Below are 23,779 nucleotides of genomic sequence, written 5' to 3'. Positions count from 1 at the left end.
CTCGCAACTTGCAATGAAAATAAACTAAAACTGCAAAGCAAAAACTTTGTGCCTGCTGTGTGTTTAAAACATGTTATCAGCTGCTCAATTGATAAGTTTAACTTCTTCATATTTCTGTTTGATTCATGTTTGCAAGAATTAACGAGTGAGAAGTTTGACAGCTCTGACTTTGCTCAAACGAATACTTCTCACCGAGTGAGAAACAGAAGTAATAGAGATGCCTTGCTGTTTCATTAACTGTGGTTCGATGATAAGATTGACGGTGCATCCTATGTGTACGTAGATGATAATTTACCAAAATGGGTACAAACAGTTCTAACAACGGTATACGGTACTCCTAATAAATCATTTCAAACTATCGAAAACTTGTTTCCTTAGGGTATTGTAATGGAAAGATTAATAGACAATAGATTTGATAGCAAATAAAGTAAATTTACTCGCCAAAACCCTCAAAAAGTTTCTCTTGCAGCGATGTTGAAGCAACTAGAGATCTGAATTGACGGTTGGCAGTTTTTTAAAAAAGCTAGTTTTTATTGATTTCTTTTCTATGGTTTTAAAATTTGAAGTACCGTTTCAGTTAACAACATTTAATAAGAGTTAATTTTAATTCCTCCTTTTTCGCCTGGTATTCGTATCTTTACTTTTGCTGTGAACTTTCAATTGACGGCGTACAGTTATGTTGATGATGTTGCAATCAATTTAGTTTACTGTAGGATTTTTTGCTTTTAGTTTGCTGTAGGTTTTCTACCTTTAAATATTTTATTGTTTGTTATTTTCCAAAACGATTGTGCTTTTGTGCAGATTATTTCCATTAATTGGAGTTAGTCAGAGTCCAGGTTCTGCGGCTCGTTACTATTTTTGATGAAACCTTATGCTCATGAATGTTATCAAATTTTGATACCTAATGTTTAGATTCAAAAGGATTCATGGGGAACTGCCACTAGTATAGAGCGCGTAAAACTTCCTCCTCCTCGGGGGTCAACGACACCTGTTCATCACCTGCAGCGACTAGTGCCTCCAGCATCGATTGCAGCTCTTGAATCTCTTGCGTGCAAAATCGCCGCTGGGTGAGGGCACACTTTCGATATTCACGCAGCAGATGGGTTTCCCACAGGAGATCCGCACAGTTGTCCAACTCTGCCTGGCACCGCACGTACAGCTCCACCACCATCAGATGAAACTCTTCCGGCGTGTCTTCCGCGAAGGCTTGGGCGAAGGACACGTTCAGGGCCTGGTTCTGCTGTGCGACTGTACGCTGTTCCAACGCGGGGTTAGCAGCGGCCGATGGTTTGGAAGATGCCGGCTTCTGGTAGGGTGCATTCTTATGGAGACGCGAGACAATTATCTAATTATTGTACACTTCTGAGAACACAGGTCCCAAACTGAACTTACCTGCTGTGCCACGACGAGGGCTGCGACGGTGACCAACAAAATGGCTAGCGTAGACTTCATCACACCTTCGGGCTCTTGAACTAGAATGCACCGTGAGCTCATCACATCCGGAGATAGATATACCTTTGGGCTTGTTTATCTTCAGCTCGTGGAAACAACCCGCCGGGCTGTACAATAGCCTGTTTACCAAAAGCCAATTGCTGTATATCGGCTTTACGACGTTTTCTTTTCCTGTTGCCAGCGTCGCCGTTTTTCCTGTGATCTCATCGTGTGGCGGTGTAGTATGCTGGCTTACAATTGTAAACAACATACCCATTGTTCCACTAGCTTTGCGATGGATTAAACTTTCTCCTTCATTGCGCTAATAGTTTTTCTTCGCGTGTTGTCAACATGTTGTGTGCTTTCTCTAGCGAACAACTTTACCTGGTAGCTCTGACTGTTTTGACTTGGCCCACCTTAAACTGTACGTTTGTCATTCCTGAACCGTCCCTTTTTCGCTTCCACACCGCCAACAACTTTTGATTGCCAAATTGGCGCAAAATTGAACTTTACAATTAATGGTAGGCAAAAATCTTTCGTTCGCCTGGGATGGCTGATAGGTTGCTATCCGAATGACGTCTCCGGCGTCTCCGGCGAACCGCTCGGGTCGAGTCTCCGAGTGATAAACTTTAAGTTATAACGATAATGAGTAGATTAAGATAACAGTGGGAGGGTGAACACCAGCACTTCCTGGTGGCGAGGATGCGTTGTGTGCCTAAGGGGGAAAACGGGAACACGGCCCAATGCCACGGTCTCAGCCGCGCTTGGTGATACTGGGAGCGCGGTGTGGAGGCGGCTCACCTCCGGTTCGAATAACAGATTTGAGAGCTGCTAGTACGCTGACTAGCACTATCGTAAATTCAACAAACCAGCAATCGGGGTGAGTCAAAACGTGCGCGGGCAGTAGGTAGGAGTGCCCCCGGGGCGGCGGAACTTTTACAAATTGGAAGAAAGTTTCCTATATAACCGAAGTGAAGTGGAGTCGTAACATTTAATTGAGTGCTCTCAGCGACTTGCTCACGACGCTTCACGTGCCATCTTGAGGATCTTCGATCCCATCCCGACCCAGGTCCCGAAAAATATCATTCCGCATCCGGCAAAGTACGGGAGAGTCAGGAGGAACCTCGACGCAGGCCAGCTGATAATAAAACCCAGCGCAAAAGTGGGACGCGGAGCGATTCCGTTGAAACTTTACATTCGCGCAACTTTCGGTTCGGAAGTTTTTACCGGGTGCTTCGCAGCGGGATTTCGGGCGAAGTGTTAATTGAATATCGGCTAGGAGCGCCAGCAGTCAGCAGAAAAGTTATCGGACCATATAGCCACCGGGCAGCATAATGAATCTCCAATCGGTAGTTTGCGTCGTTTGCGTTTTCGTCGCCGTTTGCGCGGTAAGTTTGGCGGGGAGTGGACGGGGAAGACGGAGGGTGCTGGGTATCTGAATGATGAATTTGAATTTTTGCTTCCTGCGCTTTGCGCTCCTCCACTCTAGGCGCAGGATGCTGTACCGGCCGGAGGCCCTGGAGGCTTGACGCTGGCGGATCAGGCGGCCCAGTACAAGGAGACGGTGCTGTTGGTGCTGGCGAAGCGAGCTACCAGCGTGCCGGTGGAAAATGCTCCCGAAGTGGCGGCCGTCATGGCCGAAACGGCCCAGCTGCTGGACGCGTGTGCCGAGGCGCTGGAAGTTCACCAGCAGGTCTGGCAGTACAAGGTATGCGGTTCGGGCGCCCTGCAGCAAGGGCTTGCCGGGCTGAACGCTCTTCAGGTGGCTAGCAGTGCAGCGGCGAGATAAAGAGCAAAGGCATCGAGAGTAGCGAAGCATGAAAATAAAACGTTGGCAAATAAAGCATTGTTATCGACAAAAAGCTGGTCTTAGTAGTAGGGATGTTGTACTCATGTCACAATCTCCAAGACTTTAAAGCATTACGAAAGTACATCTGCGTTGTGAGTGTCTATCCCAAAATACCTTCCATTTGTACCGCAACCTTCGCGTCAATCTTCTGTCCAGGACTTAGACACCTACTAAGCGTTTCAAATTCCGACTAGGTCCAGTATTGGATATGTCTAAGTATCATATGGGCAGTTTCAGTTCTTCGAAAACGAGACACATGTCCCCAATATTGGGCTCTCTATTTATAAGAGTTTTTACCAACACACGAACTCACTAAATGTTTACAGTCCCTTCCGCTACGGCGTCTGGGAGAATTCAGGTACGGAATGTCTCTGTGAAGTCTGCCTGGAGTGCTAGCCAATAGCTTACCAAACGTTCCATTGCTCCTAAAAGAGGCCTTCTGGTTGAGGCTACGACGATTTCCATCCTCTAGGAAAGTATAGTTCCTCAAAAAGAAAAGTTATCGATAGGTTTCGCAACGTCTTAGATCGTGCGGATTGATGATATCGCTAGAAAAGCAATTCTTATGAAGCACCTTGGTGTTATTGTTATTTACTTCCTGTCAAAGACTTCCCTAGCTTTGTTGGCTTTACCAGTTAAATATACACCAACGCTCAGCTAGCTAACGGCGCCAGAAGACTTCTAAGGCAGTACCAGTCCTCACCGACGGCCTTTTCCAAAATAAATCGACAATCTTTCACTGCAGCAATTGGCAACACTTCGACCCAACTGCCAGCTGCGAAAGAAGGAAAATAAATCCTGCCTCCAAACACTACAAGATCAATCGCCTTATGATCGCGCAGGTGAACCTGATTGACTTCCGGCAGGTTCCTCCATTGTTTTCGGCCACCTAACATCTTCAGCACCTGGAACGCCTGCCTGGGGCTCGTCGACAATAACTTGTCGCGAATAAATGGGCAGCCGGTTCGGTTGCATCCATTACCTGGGACCAATTGGTTCAATCGCTCATTCCAAGCCTCGACTCCTTCGTTTCCCACGGTGCGCCTCACGGGAAGAGGTTAGGACGCCATGATGGGACGCCGTTAGTACTCCCTTCGTGCACGACATTTGTTACATAAATTACTTTCTTCGTATCCATCCTCAGGAGCGGTGCGTGTTGTAGCTATTTCTTGGCGCTTGTGTGCCGCTTACCCCTTCTTACCCTGTCATTCCCCTTTCCCCCCCTTTTTTTGGGGAACATTGAAAGGACCAATGCGCCTCCTGGTTTTATGTTTCTTCAGGACTTACGTCAAAAATGTGTTTTCTGTTCGAAAGTTAACTTAACAATGGCAAGCTTTATGGACACTCACTCACACGTTCGTCCCCGCCCCTGGTAAATCCCCCTCCCGCCTCGCCCTTCGGAAACGTTACTCGTTTAATAACGTCCGCCAGCTGGATTGACAGCGGACCAACACAGCTTCCATCCGAATGCTTGCGCGTCTTACAAGAAGATGTGTGTGTGTTCAGAACTCCATTCATTGATTTAACACAGGCGTGCGTGTGTGTGTGTGTATTAACTTTTTTGCCGAATGGTTGGAGAAGAGTGATTTGAAAAGTTTAAAAACCCAAAACTGTTTATCCGTGTGCAACAATGGTGGAAATTATTTCGGGAATGTCCTGAACCCGCGCCCTGCCTGACCCCTCCTCGGGGGAGGGATCGGGCGAAAATAATAATCTTTGGAGGCTGGCTTTTCGCAAAGGCTGTCACCAGCTGCAAGAATGGCCGAAACCCCCCCCCCCCCCCTCCCTTCCCCGCCTTTTCGGGAGGAATTTGTTCCGTAATCGCTTCGGTGCGATCCTAATAGTCCCGTTTGCTGGCCCAACTTTTCTGGTTTTTCTCACCCCCCTTCGCCCCACCTTTCTCCAACGCTTGTTGCTCGGTGGTTCTTGAGACCGACGTCAGTCATCCCTTTGTTGCCTGCGTGTGTGTGTGTGTGTGTGTGTGGAGCTTTTTTTGTGTGTGCTTCCCTTTACCAGCGTCGGCTCGTGTGGAATGTTTACGAATTATCTAAAATTTGCACGCCACACCACACACCAATGGCCGAAGGAATTTTATATTCGCCGACCCTAGGATAATGTGGTGTGCGTGTGTATGTGTGTCCCTTGTCCCTTCTTTCTTCTGCTCCGCTCAATTATTCGAACTTTTTTCTTTGTACTTCTTCCCGTGCAAATCGGGTTTTGTGTCCAGCTTCCCAGTGGCGTTGGGGTACGCCGGAAGAGTTTGGTCGGACAGATAAGGGATCAGTTTAGCATAAACCGTTATCGAACCGGTTGTTTGCGAAACTAAAAGCTCCGCTCACAAAGAACGCTTAAGGAAACCGCTTCCGGCAAAGAGTTTAAATAAAAATAAAATGATACACTGGAGGCGAGTAAGTGGACCACGTTTCGCATTGTCGGTGGAGTAAACCGAATACCACACATGCACACACCCACAACGGTATGAACAATCCCGTGTATGTGGGTCACGGGTGTTTCGACTTGCGAGAAAATGCTCTCAGTTCGGGCTGCGACTCCGATTGTCTTCCCACCTCGCGTGACCAAAAGGGATAAACATTATCGTAAAAAGTAAAGTGTATGAAAAAGGACGGGGTGGGAGGGACGCACACATACAACAACAACAACAGCAACAACATATGGCCACAGTAATGCTATACTTTCGCGCTTTTGCAATCGCTTTGCCGGTGGCATCGCAGTTAAAAGTAAGCATCCATCGCAGCGGAACCGGAAATGCAGCGTCCGGATGGCGATGCTGGCAGTTTTTATCTTCGATGCGAGCGGTTTCTGCGGTTTTTCCTTCCCTTTTTGGCTGTCGAAACACCAAAAACCGCCGCAGTTCGGTCGCAAACGACGACGACGACCACGACGACGATAACGGGCAAGTTAAAATGGCCGTCGAAAGATGACACTCTCCCCACCCGACAACACTCTGCTGGTCTTTTGGCTTTTTGCTTCGCGTTACCTTGGTGTCGAGTGTCGCAGTGCTTTATTTTGCTTCTGCCGTTTTGCTCCCATTAATTCGATGCGATCGGTGTTACTGCACTTGCGGTGAAGCAGAGATATGTTCTAGTTGTTTCTCTATCTATCTCTATTTTTCGGTCGCTAGGACCATTCGATGACGGCAATGCGTTGCGTCGGAAGCTCCTAGAGTGTCCGAATCACACATACACACAGGCAGGACCGGTCGTACCGGATCCGGGAAACCGATCATGTTCGCAATCCCAACTCGTTTCCCATTTGCTGTCGTACGGCACAGTGGTCCAGATGGTGGATATTGAGTTTGACATTTTGTCGAATTGATTTGATCAAGTTTGTTATGGATCTTTAGGCGAGATTCACTGAAATGAATCTCTTAGCCAAGATTCCGATTCATACAAGACTTGTTTGGGATTCGAGTGTCATAACATTGATGAATATTTCCAAATATTAATTCCAATTTCTTCTCTTCTAATGCTTCTGAATTTTTTGGTTTAATTTCCCTGTTCTTATAACCTTCATGGATATCGAATTTGACATTTCGTCCAATTTGATCTAGTTTGTTATGGATCTTTAGGCGAGATTCACTGAAATAAATCTTTTTGCCAAGATTCAGATTCATACAAGACTTGTTTGGGATTCGAGTGTCATAACATTGATGAATATTTCCAAATATTAATTCCAATTTCTTCTCTTCTAATGCTTCTGAATTTTTTGGTTTAATTTCCCTGTTCTTATAACCTTCATGGATATCGAATTTGACATTTCGTCCAATTTGATCTAGTTTGTTATGGATCTTTAGGCGAGATTCACTGAAATAAATCTTTTTGCCAAGATTCAGATTCATACAAGACTTGTTTGGGATTCGAGTGTCATAACATTGATGAATATTTCCAAATATTAATTCCAATTTCTTCTCTTCTAATGCTTCTGAATTTTTTGGTTTAATTTCCCTGTTCTTATAACCTTCATGCATATTGGAGATTCATTAATCTCTCATTCAAAGATTCATCAATTTCAAAATTGAATCAAAGAGTCTTTCAGATTTATGAATCTGAATACGGATGATACGGAGTATGAAATAGTATAAATCTTACTTGTTTGAAAAAAAAACCTTTATGCGACATATTAGTTATGCGAGAATTTTTCGAACAACAATAAAAAAGCAAGCCATCTGCAAATTTTGCCTTCAAACCCTTCAACACTGAGAGAAAGATGTATAGATACCTTTCGATGCCAAAAGCCGTCAATTTGACCCTTCTATGAAACCTATTTTTAATGTCCAAACGACTTTTAGTAGAAGCTTATGACTGAATTACAGATTCTTGGAATTATGGATGAATATTATTTGAAATTAGTTAAACAACTGTCGCAGCAAACGTTGAACCCAACTTTCTGTTATAACAAACATTTAAAAGTAACGCTTTTTAAAGGGTATAACTATGACAAAAACCTAACTAGAAAAACTTCTTTAAATTATTTTGGGATTTTATTGATTAAATAAAATATTTTTGTTCTACCATAGGTGTTATTTGTGAATTAAATCGGCAAGAATTTGGCAATAATAACCAAAAATTTAATTCAACTGCATCTATTAGGCTCAAATAAATGAGTGAATATTTCCAAACACATAAGAACGGCAGGTACACTCGAAATAAACACCGCGCAACGAAGGAACGGACAAAACGTACGAAAAAAAAACTTCCCAATAAACAAAGCAGTACAAATTCCCGAACCTGGTTCGAGTGAAGGGGTTAAACGAACTAATGGCGTACAAAATATAGTGTCCAAAATATAGCATCAAATTTCTTCTGTGTCAAATATTCAAATTGAAGCACACACACTTACTATACCCACATTAAAAAAAAAAACAAAAGGGAATTTGAAAGAAATAAATGGCTTAGTTTAAAATATCAATACATCACATTGAAACCAATCAATGAATGTTCAATAAAAAACGAATGCATTTTGCCCATCGAGTTCTCCACCGGGGGGCGCACTGTGCGCACGGTAACGACAATTGGGTACGTGATGCGATTTTGCAAGTGTACCTTTGTGCACACTTGCGCCCGTGCGGTGGTGGCTTCCTTTTCCAATCCTTTTTAAATGTAAAACGAACCGACGATAAACCCGAAAACCCAAAAATGAATGTATGATGGTGCATTAAAAAAAAAGAAAAAAACAAAACAAAAAATGAGGGAAAGCACTGACATGCTGTGCGTTGGTCGAGGTGTAACATCGATGAAATGGTGGGGCGAGGTCGTGCAGGGTTTGAGTAATTCCGAAGATTATGATGATGGGCTCGGAAGGAGATGCCCATTTCCGGCCGCCTCCAACCGACGACCGAGCGGGATACGTTCGTCACCGTTGGCAACAACCTTGGGCGGAGAGCCTGGTCGAACATAAAACAACGACAAAGCTGCTAATGATAATGATGCGCCGTGGTGGTGGCGTCCATCATCCGCCGGGCGAGGCCGGGGTTGGAAACGCAATATAGCAACCGATCCGAAATATAAACCTCCGTTACTTTTATTTTGGGGTGGGTTTTATCCACCCACCCTCCCACTCCTCTCCCGCCTGTTGGCTCGGTGTCCTTCAAAACCGTGGGAAGAAAATCTGTGTAAGAGGGTAGGCGTCAATGAATCTCGCCCGCGAGCGTCTTGTTGCAAGCGGTTTTTGCTACGCTTAAAAGTTTCCGCATTTTATACGAAAAGTAGAACGGTGCCATTGTGCCAACAGGGGGGGCGGGGGGACGCAGTGTCGAGTGGGGGAAGGGGTGTAAGAAACAATGGCCTCTTAAGTGTAATCAACGCGTGCTGAAAGTGTGCTGTGCCAGTTTCGTTCGGTGCGGTTCGGGTTAATTTAATATTGTTTTTATCTGCACTTTGGAACTTGGCCATCTCATGGCCAACTGCGCGCAAAAAGAAATGGAAAAACCCCGTTCGCATCGCCATCTTCGCCCCCCCTTCTGCCAAGTCCTCCTCGCCTGACGAACACCGAAGCCCCGAGCGGCGGGAAAATATTGATGGCGCGAGCGAAAAGCGAGGGAAATGCTTCACTTTAGCAATGTTGCACCATCGAAGGGAAAGGGCGTGACGTCACTACATTCCACCACCATGGAAGCGGAAAGAGGTCTCCTCTGCTATTGTGCTCCTCATAGAAATTAACCCCGTTGTCAGGTTAATAAACGCGCACGGCAACGTTAACATATTGTGCGCCATTTATTTGCAAACCGAGAAATCCGCGAGGCCGAATGATGGAAGCGAATGAATGGAAAAGCCCCTGCCCCCCGGGAGGGGCGGTGGTTTTGGGTGGGGCGCGGGGGTGTAGTGGTGGTAAAACGGTCCCAAGATTTATTACGTTCGTCCGCACCCCCGAAGAGGCTCAGTGTGCTGTCACCGAAAGTTGGTTTTTTATTTAACACTAGAATATATAGCTTTGGAACTTTGTTCGAATGCTTTTTAGGGGTCATTTCCACACCTATTTTTTAAACGCTATAACTTCACTATTTTTGAAGTTTTTTCAAATCTGTAAATTTATACTTTTTTGTTTGTTTTGTTTGTTTTGTTATTTGTTGACTATCTTTTCGCGTTTTTAATTTTTTGATGTACCACTTCACCATTTTGTACCTCGGTGTAAAATATAATAAATCGATATGAATCGAATTTAAAACCTTTTCAACTTCAATTTTTTTAAAACGTATCATGTAAATTCAGAGTGATTATATGTTAGACTACCTTTATAAAATAACTTCATATTTTAAGATAAAAAATGACGCAAAAAATTGACCTTAAAGATGTTGATTTTAAATTTTCCTATAGGGTTTTCCGTCCTGTGCTTTATTCCGTTATTTTGTTCTCGAGCATTTCGAAGCGTTACGCGGGATACATTTCTATGGGAATTGGCTTTATTTCCGATCTTTGAGCCTAATTTAGGCCGTTATTTGTATTTGCAAAAATATGACTTTATTTTTGAAATTTTCCTCAACATTCTAACTTTCTATTGCTTTTGTTTTTATCTGAATTTACATTATAGATTTTTAATAAATAAAAGCAGAAAAAACCTCAGTTTCATCCGTTTTTAATTTACACCGAGCTAGCGGAATAATGAAGAAATACATCGGAAAACCAAAAACGTCAAAAGATAGTCAACAAATATACTAAGAAGTACCAATTTGTGGATTGGAAATATCTTCAAAATTGAGGAAGTTATGGCGTTTTAAAAATAGGGGTCAAAATGACCCCTTGAAAGCATTCTAATGATAGTGAATTCTTGGAAGTGGTCGAACAGAACAATCTGAAATTTTTGTTTTAGATGTCACTTTGAATTTTAAGAAAAGCTTTGTAAAAATATTCAGCCAAAATATTAAACTTGAAAATTGCGTTGGGGTCAAAATGACCCCTATTCCGATTCTAGTGTTAACATCCTCTCTCTCTCTCTCTCTCTCGCTCCTGCTCCCGGTTTGTGTCGCGATTTAATTTATTTCTCTAACTTCCATTCGGATGTGTCCATCCCGTGCTCCCCCCACCCCACCCGGTCTTCAGGCACCTTTTGGGTAATTTCAACGAATGTAACAGTTTGGATTTGCTGAACTCGGTTTGGATTTTCCACCACGTTTCCACCGGGGTTTTTTTTGGGTGTTGCGCGTCGCGTCAAAAAGCTTCAGCCGGAACCGGAGCGGGGGTGGTGAGGTCCGTGTCGGGATGGAGGGGGAAGCTGAGCGGGTAGCTAATTTTCACTAGGAAAAATACCGAAACAACACCGGTCATTAAATTTTCGCATTGTGCCGCTTTTTTCGGTTGATTGTACACTTTTTCCACTTTACCTCACCGGTGAGGTGGGTAAAGGTGGGTGGGCTAGCTACGGGGAAAACCGAACGCCGGAGGGCTGGTTTTTGTCACGCGCTGGATTTTAAAACACACGCTTTTCGGGTGCTCGCACAGCTGCTTAGCTGGTGGGATGGAAAATCCGTCGGAAAACCACCGTGTATTTCGGTAGGGATTTTTTTGGTTGTGTGTTTTTGCTACTGTTTTTTTTTGTTGTTGTTGCAATGTTTGGTTGGTTTGTTCTGTCCCACTGTACTCGGTATCGCCCGCACGATAGCTCAACTTTTCCCGTTTCGCCAAACGTCGTTCGCTGGAAAGCCCCCATTTTTTTTTTCTCCTCCACAGGAATTTAACCGGCAGCGTAATGTTGTTTCGCTTTTAAATGTTTTACCAACAGACAACTGTCGGCATTGGTGGGGAGAGGGGCGTAGCCAGGGAGGATGGTACTGAGGTACATATAAAACAGATTATTCAAAGACGAAAATGCACCGCGTGTGGAAATTCGCGCCCGACACCGATCCAACATCGATCGGGGTGCGGGGGAAAGGAGCAACGGGAGGGAACCTGTAGAGGAAAATCCAGTACCCTCCTATTCGTGATGATATATACTCGAGGATAGGATATGTATAGTTTTTCTATCCCTCACTCGCCATCTTCTCTCTTCCAATCGCTATCGAGGGCTCTACATTGATCAGCGACATCGCGTCGTTAAGCGCGACCTGAACTCCATACGGAAAAAATGTCGCAAAAATCGTGCTAGACAATGTCAGGTGTAGAAACAGCCAAACTGTCGCCATATGCGATCTCGTTTTAGCTCGATTTCCTCTTATTGAGCTCTGCGTTAATGTCATATTCGAAACGTAAACAAACCGACATTTGCACAAAATGTAAACAAACCCAAACAGGAACGCTAACGATACGAGTAATATAGACTATGAAACGAAAGATTATTCGTTTGACTAATTATTTCCACTCTTCGCAAAAATAATCTTTACTTTTGTAATTATTAGTTTCAAAGTCCCGTGATGAGGATAAGACAATAAAACCCTACATTTTTAAAGTGAACGTAATTTTTTATAAATGACGCTAAGTGGAAACGAACATTGGTTTACCAAGAGAGACGCCGAGGAACTATAGCACAAGTTGAAAACCGTGAGGAAATATCGTTACTTAGAAGGGTAAACGCTGGTTTTGAAGAAAAACTTTATTTCGCACAATAAAAGACTAAAAGAACAGCAAACCTCTAACATAACTCTCGTGCACCTTGACACCATTTGTGAGATACGATTGCAATGAAAAATCACAGATTCAGATAATAAATAAACTGTAAATAAATGGGTGACTATGTTAATACAAAACTGAACCACTAAGCTTTTGATTTAATAATGGTTATGATAATTTGAAATCTACGAATCAAAATATGCTCGAATTTGAAAAGTTACACCACATCTTTAAAAACAGTTATGAAAAAATGGTTAGTAAAATCAATAACGAAAAAATACTGATATGTCTGTGGGCATCCTGAATACACAACAGAATATGAACTGAAAATAAAAACTTTAGTAGCATTAATATTTTTCCTCCCCGAGCTTCGCCGCGGCTTCAGGCTAGTTAGAGATATTAAGCTCCGTTCTGAACGGTATTTTTAACAAACTGCTTCCTGCTGAAACTGAGCTACTTTGGTCGCGCGTCGTAGCGCGACGTCGCTTGTCAGTGCAGAGACCGTGTATCACAACTAGTTACCCCTGGAGAACGAATTTCATCCGGTTTTACGCCAAACAAGTGGTGGTTGGGTGGTCCATTAGAAACAAATTTATGATCGAAGGTGACACGTCCTTCCGTTCCGGCTGGCGAACGGGGTTTCGCTCGAATCATTGGGATAAGCTATTGAGCGCATCAGTAGAGCAGCTTCAGGTGAGAAGCGAAAGAAAATCCACAGCGGCTTCCCGACGGGCCTGGGCCAAGGTGTGGTCGGTGCTGGTTTTTTCATTATTTATGTGGCCATTAATGCGGGGGACAGTGTAGCCCGGTGCTGGCCGGTGCACGATAACACTTCACCCTCGAGCCGGAACCGGAAGCGTACGTGCTGCATCCCGGGCAAACCCAGGGGGCGGTCGATGCGTTCCTTCAGACGTGTCGCACGTCGGGGTGTGACAATAAATTTTCGGCCTTTTTATATCGACCTCAGGGCGGGGGAGGAAGGGAGTGATGTGTGGTAGGGGCTGTAACAGGGGTAGCTAATACAATGTCAGCTACGAACGGAGTGGAGGAATAGCTGCACCACACGACGATGAGTTTTGCTGCCGATCGTATGGTGTATTGATGGAAAGTTGTCTCGAAAGCATCGGGAGGGGAGGGGGAATGAGGTGGACTGGGCCGCGAACTAACTCGTTCTATCCATCCGGGAAGGTGTCTTGAAGGCCAGCCAATTACCTTGGAATCCAAGGATGCATTGCCAAGAATAAATTGTGCTCCATCACAATGGGTCGGGCGAGGGATAAAATTGAAAAAAAAAATCGATTTCACGTGTGCGAAAGTACAACATGTTTTTTCAAGCTATGGGACAAAACAAAGATATCATGAAATATATCAACGTCAAGATTTATTTAAATATAAGTAACAACATCGTCAAATATAGTATGCATAAACTTGGTAAATAAGGCTGATAAGTTTCAAATTTTTTAAATTTTATTTTGATGTACGGATTTGTACAGAAAAGGTATGTAATAATTCTTTAAACGAATGTACAGGATTGTTTAGTTGAAATTATATTTTAAGAAGTAAAGTTACATGTTGAAAAACAACTGAATAAGTGAATCAGTGGTTTCTTTTTAATCTTATGATATTGTTAAAGATTGTAGAAAAGCCTATTCCAATGAATACTCACATGCAAAGTAGTATTCCTTGTCACTTTTTTTAGTTGAAAATGCAAACAAACTAGACCACATTATTGTAAATTTATAGTACATCTCCGTCAAGGCACTTCGGTCATTTATAGCAATGAAAGCTATGGTATGGTGATTAAAATAACAACTCTTCTTAGAGATTTAGATCAGACTGACCAACCTTCACAATGATTCGAATCTTTGAGTCACTCTTTTTCGATTTAAATCGTAAGCATGAGTTATTAGTCGTCACAGAGCTTTGAATCCTCAACAAAGATTCGAACACCAAAACAGTGAGTGAGTGAGTGAGTGAGTTAAAGAGTCGCTAGTGAGTAAAAAATCACAACTTGGGATTCAAATTCCTGTTAAAGAATCAAATAAAAAAGAAGCTACAAAAACTGATGACAATGAGCAGAATTTGTTTTGGATTTATTGTAGTTCAATGTTATTGATTAGGAATTGATCATTATATTTTGTAGTGAGTAAACTAGAATTACACATACACACAATAAATTGTGTACGTGTTGAATCCGCTGTTGTCAAATTAACACTTTGTTGAACGGAGACGAAGATCTTCGTCTATTTTTGACTCAACGTTGCCGACGAAAAGACGGACATTTTCGTCCAATCGTTCGATTCATCGTTTCCGTTTCGATCGTTCGTTCGTTGCCGATTTATAAAGAAAACAAAAACAATTGGCGGAATAGGTGGGTACAAGTATATCGTACACGCCGTGGCTGAACTCGGTGACAACAGCTATTTTTAGGTAAAAGATGCCCTTCAACAAAGTGTTAAAATGGAGGGGAGAGAATAAATATCCGAAAAAATCGGAAAAAACCTACTTAAAAGGATAAAATTTTCGTCCTAAACTGGATAACGTTTCACTAGAAACATTCTACCTGGAAAAAGCACCGTAAAAACAAAGGAATATTTGTAAAAGCGAGCAAAAATTTCTAAACGTACATTGGATGAAAATGCGTTCAACCTAATTTTTAGAAAGGTGTCGTTATCCTTGAAACGCTTTAACATGGTCTATATTACACAGAGGTTTACATAAGAAGTAATAATTTAAATTTAAATGACCCAATAGTTTATTTTAAAGATATCTTAAAATAAATTTAAAACACCTTTAATTTTGGTCTTGAAAAATTGCTTTATTTATCCATCGTGCAGCGAAGAAACCAAGCACCGAATGAAGGTGATTAGAACACCTTCAACTAGCCGTACCGAAAGCTAACTCTCCTCTGCCCTGTGCGTTGTTTCTTCTCCCTCCCGACAACGGGAACAAAGTACCGTACAACAAATCACCTATCAGTACTTTATTTCCACTTTAAAGCATGTGTACGCGCACGGGAGCCCATTAAACCATGCTGGACCGCCTTTAATGGGGCTCGCCATCGCTCACAAGGCACCGGGCGCCTCCATCGAAGGTGAAATTATTGAGAAATCCCATCAAAAACAAAACAAAAAGAAAGAAAACGGAAATGCAAAACCGACCGAAACTTACTCCGAAATGGCGGCCCAACAGGTTGCGCCGAGCGTGTGGTACGAAAGTTTTGCGTGCAGGCAGCAATCTTGACACCGTTGCGCCCCCAAGCTTTCCATTTTCGAGTTATGCTTGGATTTTCCACCACCCTCCTTTTCGTGCTGGGATGAAGTGTGATTAAAATTCCTCCGTGGTTCGAGATGAAAAATAGCACCGATACTGAGAATGGGGGGAAAACGACGAATGGATTCTTTATTCCGGAGGGTTTTTTGGTCCGCGCTTCGCTTGCCCTGTTTTGCTCACGCCTTTGTTTTTTTGTTTGACACCGATTCTGCTTCCTGAAAATGCGGCCCCCGTTGTTGTGCCTTGCTTCATTTTCGTCGCAAGCCGGTTGTTTTTTTCTTTTTGCCATCGTCCGGGAGCCACGAAAATGTGCGATTACTTATTCATTCAATTGAGTTTCGATTCCGGTTTGTTTTTCACTTACTTGCCATCGGAGCGCATTAGAGCCGGCGCCCTGTCGGTACGGAAGAAAATAATCCAACGAAAGCGAAAAAGCGGACGCAGAACCCCCCTCCCCCCCCCCTGTCGGCCAGCCAGCGGAGCAACTGGCGTGTTTATTCTGCCCGAGTGATTGCTTTCAGCAGCAGCAGCAGCAAGCCTTTTCTTGTGTCTCGCTGATTATTTTAAATGAATCCTTGATGTTCTCGTTTGGCCATTTTTTTTCCGTTCCGTTATTATTTTTTTTGTTCTCCTCCGCCGATTCGCACCACCGAGGTTTGGGTGGTAACACTACGGTGGAAAAAAAGTGAAACGAACCGAAACGGGAAAGAAGAGAAAATCTTCTATCACTCTGCCAGCGTCAACAGTAAAATGTGGAAACATAAACCGAAAAGAAAACACTAGATCGAAGTCGAAGGAAGTTGAAAGAAGCTTGAGAATGTAAGGAAAGATGAGGCAATTCTTCTACTTGCCGAACAACTTAAAATAATTGGAGAGCTAACCATAAAAATATCAAAAATATAACAATTTCAATATCGAATCGACATGAAACATGTTGTAGAACATTGAGGAGCAAAATGGCTCAATCTTAGAGGCAGATCATGTACAACATAGACTTAAATTCATTTAAAAAGTGTCATCAAACAAGCTGAACATCACAATTGTGGGTGACAGCATACATTCTCATTAGCCCTTTCAATGGACTTTTGTAATAAAAAAATGTATCATTTTGGAAAGTGTTGTTTTTGCTGGGTTTTTGAGAATTTCTCATTTAATATATTATGTTACTACATTTTAACAAAGACGATTGTGCTCAAACAATGTTCTAAAATGTTTTAAGGCCAGGTGCAAAATTGTAAGAATTATGAGTAAAACTCTTTTCAGTATAAATAACATATTTGGGTATTTGATCAACGTTTGCTTGGATATAATGTTCCATTAAATATCTTGGTTTACTCAAATACTTTAACTGCGATTGACTCACATAGTGGATGACAGATGATTCTGATCCTGTCATGAACCTAATTCAGTATTCTACTAATATATTAGAAGGCTACAGAAGATGAAGTAATTTATCCTTATGATAGCTAGTATATTTGCTAATTGATTTTAAACAAATTTTTGTTTTTACTTTTTAAACTAAACTTTGTTTATTAGCCTAATTTTACTAGGTTTAAACTCAACTTGTTACATCTCATTTTCTGTAAAGTCATTGTAATTCGTTTCTGCTAGTTTTCTTTTTTTGATGAACATTTAAGATATTCATGTATGCTTTTCAACGTTTATATATTTTTAACTGTTTTAAATCGCTTTTTCTAGAATTTTAGAACAGTTTAAATTTAGTTTAGAAAGACTTTGAAAAGTAGTGTTCCACCAGTTCATGTGTTTTTTTAAATCGCACTTGCAAATACTTTAAAAAATGAAGGTGCATATTACGCTACTGGGCCATCATGCCCCATTTTACCCTACCTCCGAGCGAAGCGGTACCGAGTCGAGCATTTTTGCATCGTTGGATCGTTCTCCTTCGCTGTCATTGCCATCGCGCTTTGTTTTGTTTTCCGCGGCTTTAATCTTCTCGGGCGCGTGTGGTCGCCCGGTTCACGTGCCGGTTTCTTTTCCATTCCCATTTTCCCGTTTTCCATCCCTTTAGCGTTTTTTTTTTGTGTCGTTCACCTATCCACTCATTTATATTCTGGAGGAAGGAGAGTGCACGGAAAACAATACGAAACGAAAAAAAAACAAGGTTTAGGAGACAGGAAAAGGCTTGAGGAGCGCGCTGTTTTTAAATTACCGTTTTCGTTTTCTTGCATTCGGATTTGCTCTTTTAACAACATTTCAGCGGGAAATAGGAAAATGTCTCCCTTGCTTACGGTGCTTCGGGGGTTCTCTTCCTCTTGTACCGTTGGCTCGGCTTCGCGGATGCGTTGTTTCGCATTTGTTTGTGCAATTCGAGGAACAGGCACCATCCACCAATCCACCTTAGCTCCCCGCCATTTTCCCCGTCCACTCAGGCACTCAGGGAAAACCCATTTTTTCCCGGCACATTTCGCAACACGTTGTTGTCTTTCTCGCAACTCGCTCGCGCGAAACCTGCCTTCCCTGGAAACCTGGCTTGGCTGGATGTGTATTGTTCCCTTCTTTCCGTTTGCTCCCCCTCCTCACCCTCTCCTCCTCTCGTACATCTCCTCACGAAAGGGGGTGTGTTTTTGGCTTTCCGCACCGAAAGGGCGAAGGGTTTTCAATTCGTCTCGTTTGTGATTTATGACGGACCCCTTTCCGGGAAAACCAAATTACGTTGGCAGTGAAAATATGGAAATGAATAAATTTAATTAATTACCATCGGCTCGGCTTTGCTGGGCGAGCAACAGGGCTTGCGTTTTGGGTGTTTATTTTATTTTCATTTTTTTTTGTTGTTTTCGTTTGTTTGTATTTTTCTATCCTCAATCTAGAAATTTCGCAACAAACCGACGAACTAAATAGAACGGAAAAGAATACCCAAAGCCAGATACCGTTTTTTTCCCCGCCACCCAAATCCGCGAAACCGTAATCTCTGTGTCTGCAGCGAGGAGACGATGACGAGTGTTTTGTTTTTCGGTCGGAAAACGCGGAGTGTTTTTTCTCCAATTGTTCGCAATTTTTCAAAAAATGTCCATCGAGGTTTGACAAAGTTTCCGCATGTAAACCCGGACCCCGTTTTTCTTCCCTTAAAGCGTAGATTTACAGGTCCGCACAGGTGTGCGTTTGTGTGTGTGTGTCAACGCGCATCAATTCGTTCGGTTGGGTTGAGAAGGGAAATCCAAACCATTTCCCGTCAGGGATTTATTTTCCAGTGGACTGTAATCGACACCATTTTTTGTTTGTTGTTTTTTTTTATTCTTCACCAAAGAATGTGATACTTTCCGATTCCAATCATTCCCTCCTCCTCTCCCCCCTCTCCCCCCTCTCCCCCTCCCTCGCCATCGTATTCCTTGATGCTCACAATGACAATCGTTTAATTTCCAACCCGAAAGTCGAAGGTTCACTCTTTTGCCGTTGGCAAACCGGGAAAGAAAGGAAACCTAATGGCACCCCGTCATGTTCACGCAGCTTTCCACCTAATTGTTGTCCGGTTCGGTCGACGTCCTTTCTATCTGCGACTGATACCATCGGTTCTTCGGGGAAAAAAAAATCGGGATAATGGATGGTGCTGGATTTGATTCGATTGACGAAATGGGATGTGGATTTCCTTCCTTTCCGATAGCGCTCCCGCCATGTGACGGTGGCTGAGGGGAGGGGGGTGGGAGGGGGGGGGGGGGTAAGGTAAAGGAATACATTTTTTTTCACCCCCACCAAGAACGAACCGCGCTTCGAAGAAGAGCAAAAAATGGGAGCAAAAAATAATTGGATAAACGATTTTGAATTTCCTAAACCTTGTTGCGGCGTTTGTGTGGTTCGCTTTTCTTCGCTTTCCGCAAACCCGCCTCTCCGCCTGCCCCCCGGTTCCTGCCTTGTGCGATCGGTATCGATTTTATTTGGCAGCCATTATTTTCTATTTTTCATTCACCACTTTCCCGACGACGACTTTCGACCGAAGTTTACAACATTCGATGGGTCAAACAATAATACACGATACGGTGAGGGGGAGAGGAGAGGGGTGGGGGTGAGGGTGGGAAGAAAAAGGGTTCAAAACGCGCTTACGGACACACTGCTTGGTTTAGTGTAAGAAAAACACAAGTAAAATAGAGAAGAGAAGTGAAGAAAAAAGGCATAAACGCCAACGAAGTGAAACAAAAGTGTAGAAAGTATTCTACCAATATAGCAGCAGATGTGAGCTGTTGTTGATTACTCTCTCTCTCTCTCTCTATCTCTCATTTTCTCTTTCTATTGTAACCTGTTTTCCTACACTCTTCTACGCGTTCGAACCGGAAGTGACCCTTGCTGGTTGTTGTGTGTTAGATTTTCTTTTCTAGTGTTTACCGTTCCCGTTTGGCGCTACGCTCACTCTTAGCTTTCTCTTTGTCTCTGTTTATTTTTTTCGGGAACCGTAATCATTTGCTGCTAAAGCTGCGATATTTGGTTGCTGCAGCAGCAAATGTCTTGTCTTGTCCCGGAACCGGAAGGTGAATCCCCCAGCGAGGGGCCGAGAGTTATATCTGATGGCAGTCGGGCAGTCTCCGAGGGTCCGAGACCTTCTTTGCTTTGTTCCACGATTCCTGTATCCGTTTTGTTTTCCCCCCTCCCGGTTGCATAGTGGGAATTTCCCATTCTAAGCAACCCATTCCTAGACAAGGAACATTTTCATTTTTTTTAGAACAGTTTTTTTACAGCAAAGTTTTGTAAAACAGCTTTTGGTTTACCTTTCCAAAATGATGTACAACGTGTGAAATCTTAAAACTTGTTCCAAAATATATTTTTTAACATTTCATTTGATTTGTTACGAATGTAATTGAGGAAATTCTTGTTTTCTTTAATCTACCGTACATTTGTTTTAAAAGGTGTAACTTTTTTCGAATATCTTTGTGAAAGTTCTTGATTTCCTCAATTCTGTTAATACTGTTGTAACATTTGTGATTCTTTGCGAATGTCTTTGTGGAAATACTTGATTTCCTTTTGCACATATTTTTGTAACATTTGTGATTTTTTTTTGATGTCTTTGTGGAAGTTCTCAATTTCCTTATGATTCTGCTCATATTTTTGAAACATTTGTGATTCTTTTCGAATGTCTTTGTGGAAACTCTTAATTTCCTTAAGCATTTGCACATATTGTTGGAATATTTATAAATCTTTTCGTACGTCCTTGTGGAAGTTATTGATTTCCTTAATTCTGTTTATATTTTAGTAACATTTGTGATTCTGTTCGAATGTCTTTGTGGGAATTCTTGATTTCCTTTTGTTTTTGCACATATTTTTGTGATATTTGTGAAACTTTTCAAATGCCTTTTAGGCAAACATGAATTAGTTATTCAATTTTTTCTTGGATTTTTTGGCCTCTAGTCTCATGTTTGAGCCTACTGTTTGCTTTTACTGTTTACCCTGACATTGACCCAGCCAACCGTACCGTGTGATGATGCTGATGATGATGTTAATGATGGGGAGAGAGTTCCTGATCTCGTCATCGTTAAGTCCCCCTTCTTGACAATCTTTCTCGAGCGATCGAGCTCGAGCGGTGAAGGACAAAACTCTATGCAGGAAGGTTCGCCGAAAGAGGCCGAAAAAAAACAAAACCCACCCAATTTCGCACAGATCGTTTACAGATACTCGCGCACGGTGGACATCGATGGGCAGCAATAAAAATCGGCCCCTGATCGGAAATAAATCGAACCGGGAAAATGGGTTTTCCCCCAGCTGGCCGGGGTGAGGCAAATAAATGAACATGTAAATTAGCTATTTATCATCGGTGAAACAGATAAACATATAAAATAACTTCTTAAACCACGCACATACACGCAGCACAGCGGGATAACGTGGTCGGATTATTAAAACGGAAAATTGTTCAAATAATGTTTCACCACCATTCCGGCCTTCCGCCCTGCGATGTGATTTTGCTTCTTTCCTTACGAGCGAACTTTTCTTCTCTTCCGTCTGCGAACTTGGGTAAGAACCGAACCGTACTTTTCCGCGCCGGAATGGAATAACCAAACCTCTTGCCACACATACGTACACAGATACACACGTGTGTGGAAGGGACAGTAGTTTGGCAGACGTCTCGAGCCATCGAAGGCGCTTAAAACTGAACGGCAGCATATGTTGCAAGTGAGACGAAAGTCGTTTGCGTTAGGCGGAAAAATCGAAGCACGGCAAGACACACGTTGGGAAGGGTTTGGTGGAGTTCTGGGGAGGGGGGAATGTGGAAACAAGCCAACCAAATCGTCTCATATATGGGTGTGTGGGGGCTCCGGCTGAATGGCCAGTTTCCGCCCGATCGCATTCCGGCATTCGCTTTTTCCGCCGGCTAAGAAGATTTTCGTAACTGAAAGCCTGCGAAAGGCACAGCTTGTACGTGTTGGGAAATTGTGTGTGTGTGTGTGGGTGTGTGAATGTTCGTATTTTCTCCGTTCGAAGATTTTCAATTAAGACACAGCGGCGCAATCGTTTGAAAACGGTTCCGCCATAGTTATTTTATCATCGTTCCGAGTTGCGAAGATATATATATCGAGTCGAGATTTTCCTTCCCTCTTTTGCTTTTTCTCTGCTGCCGACTGCAATCACTGCCGGTACTAGTTATTTTCCGCAGCCGGGCCTTTCATAAATGGGTCATCCAAGCGAGAGCGAGACACGGAGTGAGATTGAAAATGAAATAAGTAAAACTAACAAAGAGAAGAAAAAAAAAATGGGCGAAGACGCGCGCGTGCTGCCTCCGTCGCTTGGTAAGGATTTCCCTCTCCCCCCCGTTTTTCCGCCCACCCCCGGTGCACTTTGCATTTGATTCAGGAAAATCATATTTAGAGGCCCCCGGCCAGCCAGCTGTGTTTCGAGTGCCCGACGCTAGCTGACGAATGCGTTTTGCTGCCCGGTTTTCCGTGGAAGGCTTTTTTTTGTTTTCCCTCCCCGCTCGTTCGTTCGTTTCGGAAAATGCACTAAAATGCTAATGCGCACCGACGTGCTGATGCGAGCGCTCTCTTTTTTTTTCTTCTTATGTGCTTCCTTCCACACCGCCTCGTTGCCAGCTTTTCCAGCCAAGTTTTCGCAACGGTGTGGAAATTGGGCGCTTGAGTGAAATTTTGTAGTGAAATAAGTTTGCCTTCCGGTGCGTTCTAAAGGAAGCGGTGATTGGATGCATAAATTTAAAGGGGGGGAAAGCGGAAAGGAGTAGGAAGGGTACGTGGGGGCGAGCGGTGTAAAGAAACTCCGCTTTAACCGATTGGTTTAAAGGATTAAACCTTCGTACACGGCGAGCAGGGATGTAGCACCGTTTTTATTTCCTTGCTCATCGGAAGGACGTCGGAAATATTTTAGACCTATATGAAAACTGTGTCAAATGAAAGCCGCATTTCTTCCAAAGTTTCAAAACTCATCTCAGTAAAGTATGATGAGGAAATATGAACGTCTTAACACGGTGAATGTCATGCTTTTGAAAAATAAAAAAAAACGGTTTTCGAAAACTAACTTAACAAAAAACATGTTATTTTTTGACATCTGGTCAAGAGATTTATCTAAACAGTTGTTAATGACCTACTAGAGGTCTAAGCACGTATAAATACTCATGTTGGTTCAATGAAGGATTCATCATATTATAACACGTAAAAAAAATTGTTATTTTGGATTTAGAGTACGTCAAATCTTGGGTAGATTAAGTTTGCATAGTGAAAAATGTTTGCAAAATTGTGAAAAATTAAATAGTTAAGTTTGAAATTTGGTGAGCGTTTAGTTTAACAAGTATACTGCATGACATAAGACAGAATCATAGTAACTTTGGGAGATACTGTTCTAATATTCGACAAATTAATGCAAATGCAAGAATAATAAATCCAACTGTTAATTCCGAAAGTTACGTTAAATAAAAGATACAGCTTCTTAGAAAAATGAGACATCTATTCTTCAGCATCTTTCATTTCATTTTCTGAGTTCAATTTAGAGGTAAAGAAGTAACACTCATACATGAAGTAGGCAAAAAGAAGATACTCTATCACTTTTATGTTTTATAATGGCATAATTTTGCCAACAAAATGTTGTTGCATCCTTTCCCCACTTTCTCTTTGGTTTCTAACGAAATCCGATTGAATTCAAAGTCAGTCAGAGATTCTAAAGGTGATTAGATGTAACTACATAACTAAAAACCTCAATAGCGCTTCGCAGAACTCACAAGTTA

General features: G+C 42.6%; 2 protein-coding genes across 2 annotated transcripts; one reads left to right on the top strand and one right to left on the bottom strand.

Moving 5' to 3' along the window:
* Window positions 1-880: 880 nt before the first annotated feature.
* LOC131291121 (uncharacterized) lies at window positions 881-1,494 on the bottom strand. Its single transcript, XM_058320312.1, has 2 exons — window positions 1,393-1,494; window positions 881-1,321 (listed from the first exon to the last, which is right to left on the bottom strand). The coding sequence occupies exons 1-2, from the start codon at window positions 1,492-1,494 to the stop codon at window positions 941-943; spliced, it is 483 nt and encodes a 160-aa protein (XP_058176295.1). The 3' UTR covers window positions 881-940.
* Window positions 1,495-2,765: 1,271 nt separating this feature from the next.
* LOC131291120 (uncharacterized) lies at window positions 2,766-3,220 on the top strand. Its single transcript, XM_058320311.1, has 2 exons — window positions 2,766-2,819; window positions 2,921-3,220. Exons 1-2 carry the CDS (start codon window positions 2,766-2,768, stop codon window positions 3,218-3,220), a joined length of 354 nt encoding a protein of 117 aa, XP_058176294.1.
* Window positions 3,221-23,779: the final 20,559 nt, after the last annotated feature.

This window comes from Anopheles ziemanni, chromosome X (assembly GCF_943734765.1).
Source record: "Anopheles ziemanni chromosome X, idAnoZiCoDA_A2_x.2, whole genome shotgun sequence".
NCBI lineage: Eukaryota > Metazoa > Arthropoda > Insecta > Diptera > Culicidae > Anopheles > Anopheles ziemanni.
This window is presented reverse-complemented; position numbering and strand designations above follow the sequence as displayed.

What these genes read in the sequence shown, in the direction of transcription:
- LOC131291120 (XM_058320311.1), top strand. Translation starts at nt 2,766, where the DNA reads ATGAATCTCCAATCGGTAGTTTGCGTCGTTTGCGTTTTCGTCGCCGTT. An exon ending in TTTTCGTCGCCGTTTGCGCG is followed by an intron (nt 2,820 to 2,920) that starts GTAAGTTTGGCG and finishes CCTCCACTCTAG; the next exon opens with GCGCAGGATGCTGTACCGGC.
- LOC131291121 (XM_058320312.1), bottom strand. Translation starts at nt 1,494, where the DNA reads ATGAGCTCACGGTGCATTCTAGTTCAAGAGCCCGAAGGTGTGATGAAG. An exon ending in CCCTCGTCGTGGCACAGCAG is followed by an intron (nt 1,322 to 1,392) that starts GTAAGTTCAGTT and finishes CGTCTCCATAAG; the next exon opens with AATGCACCCTACCAGAAGCC.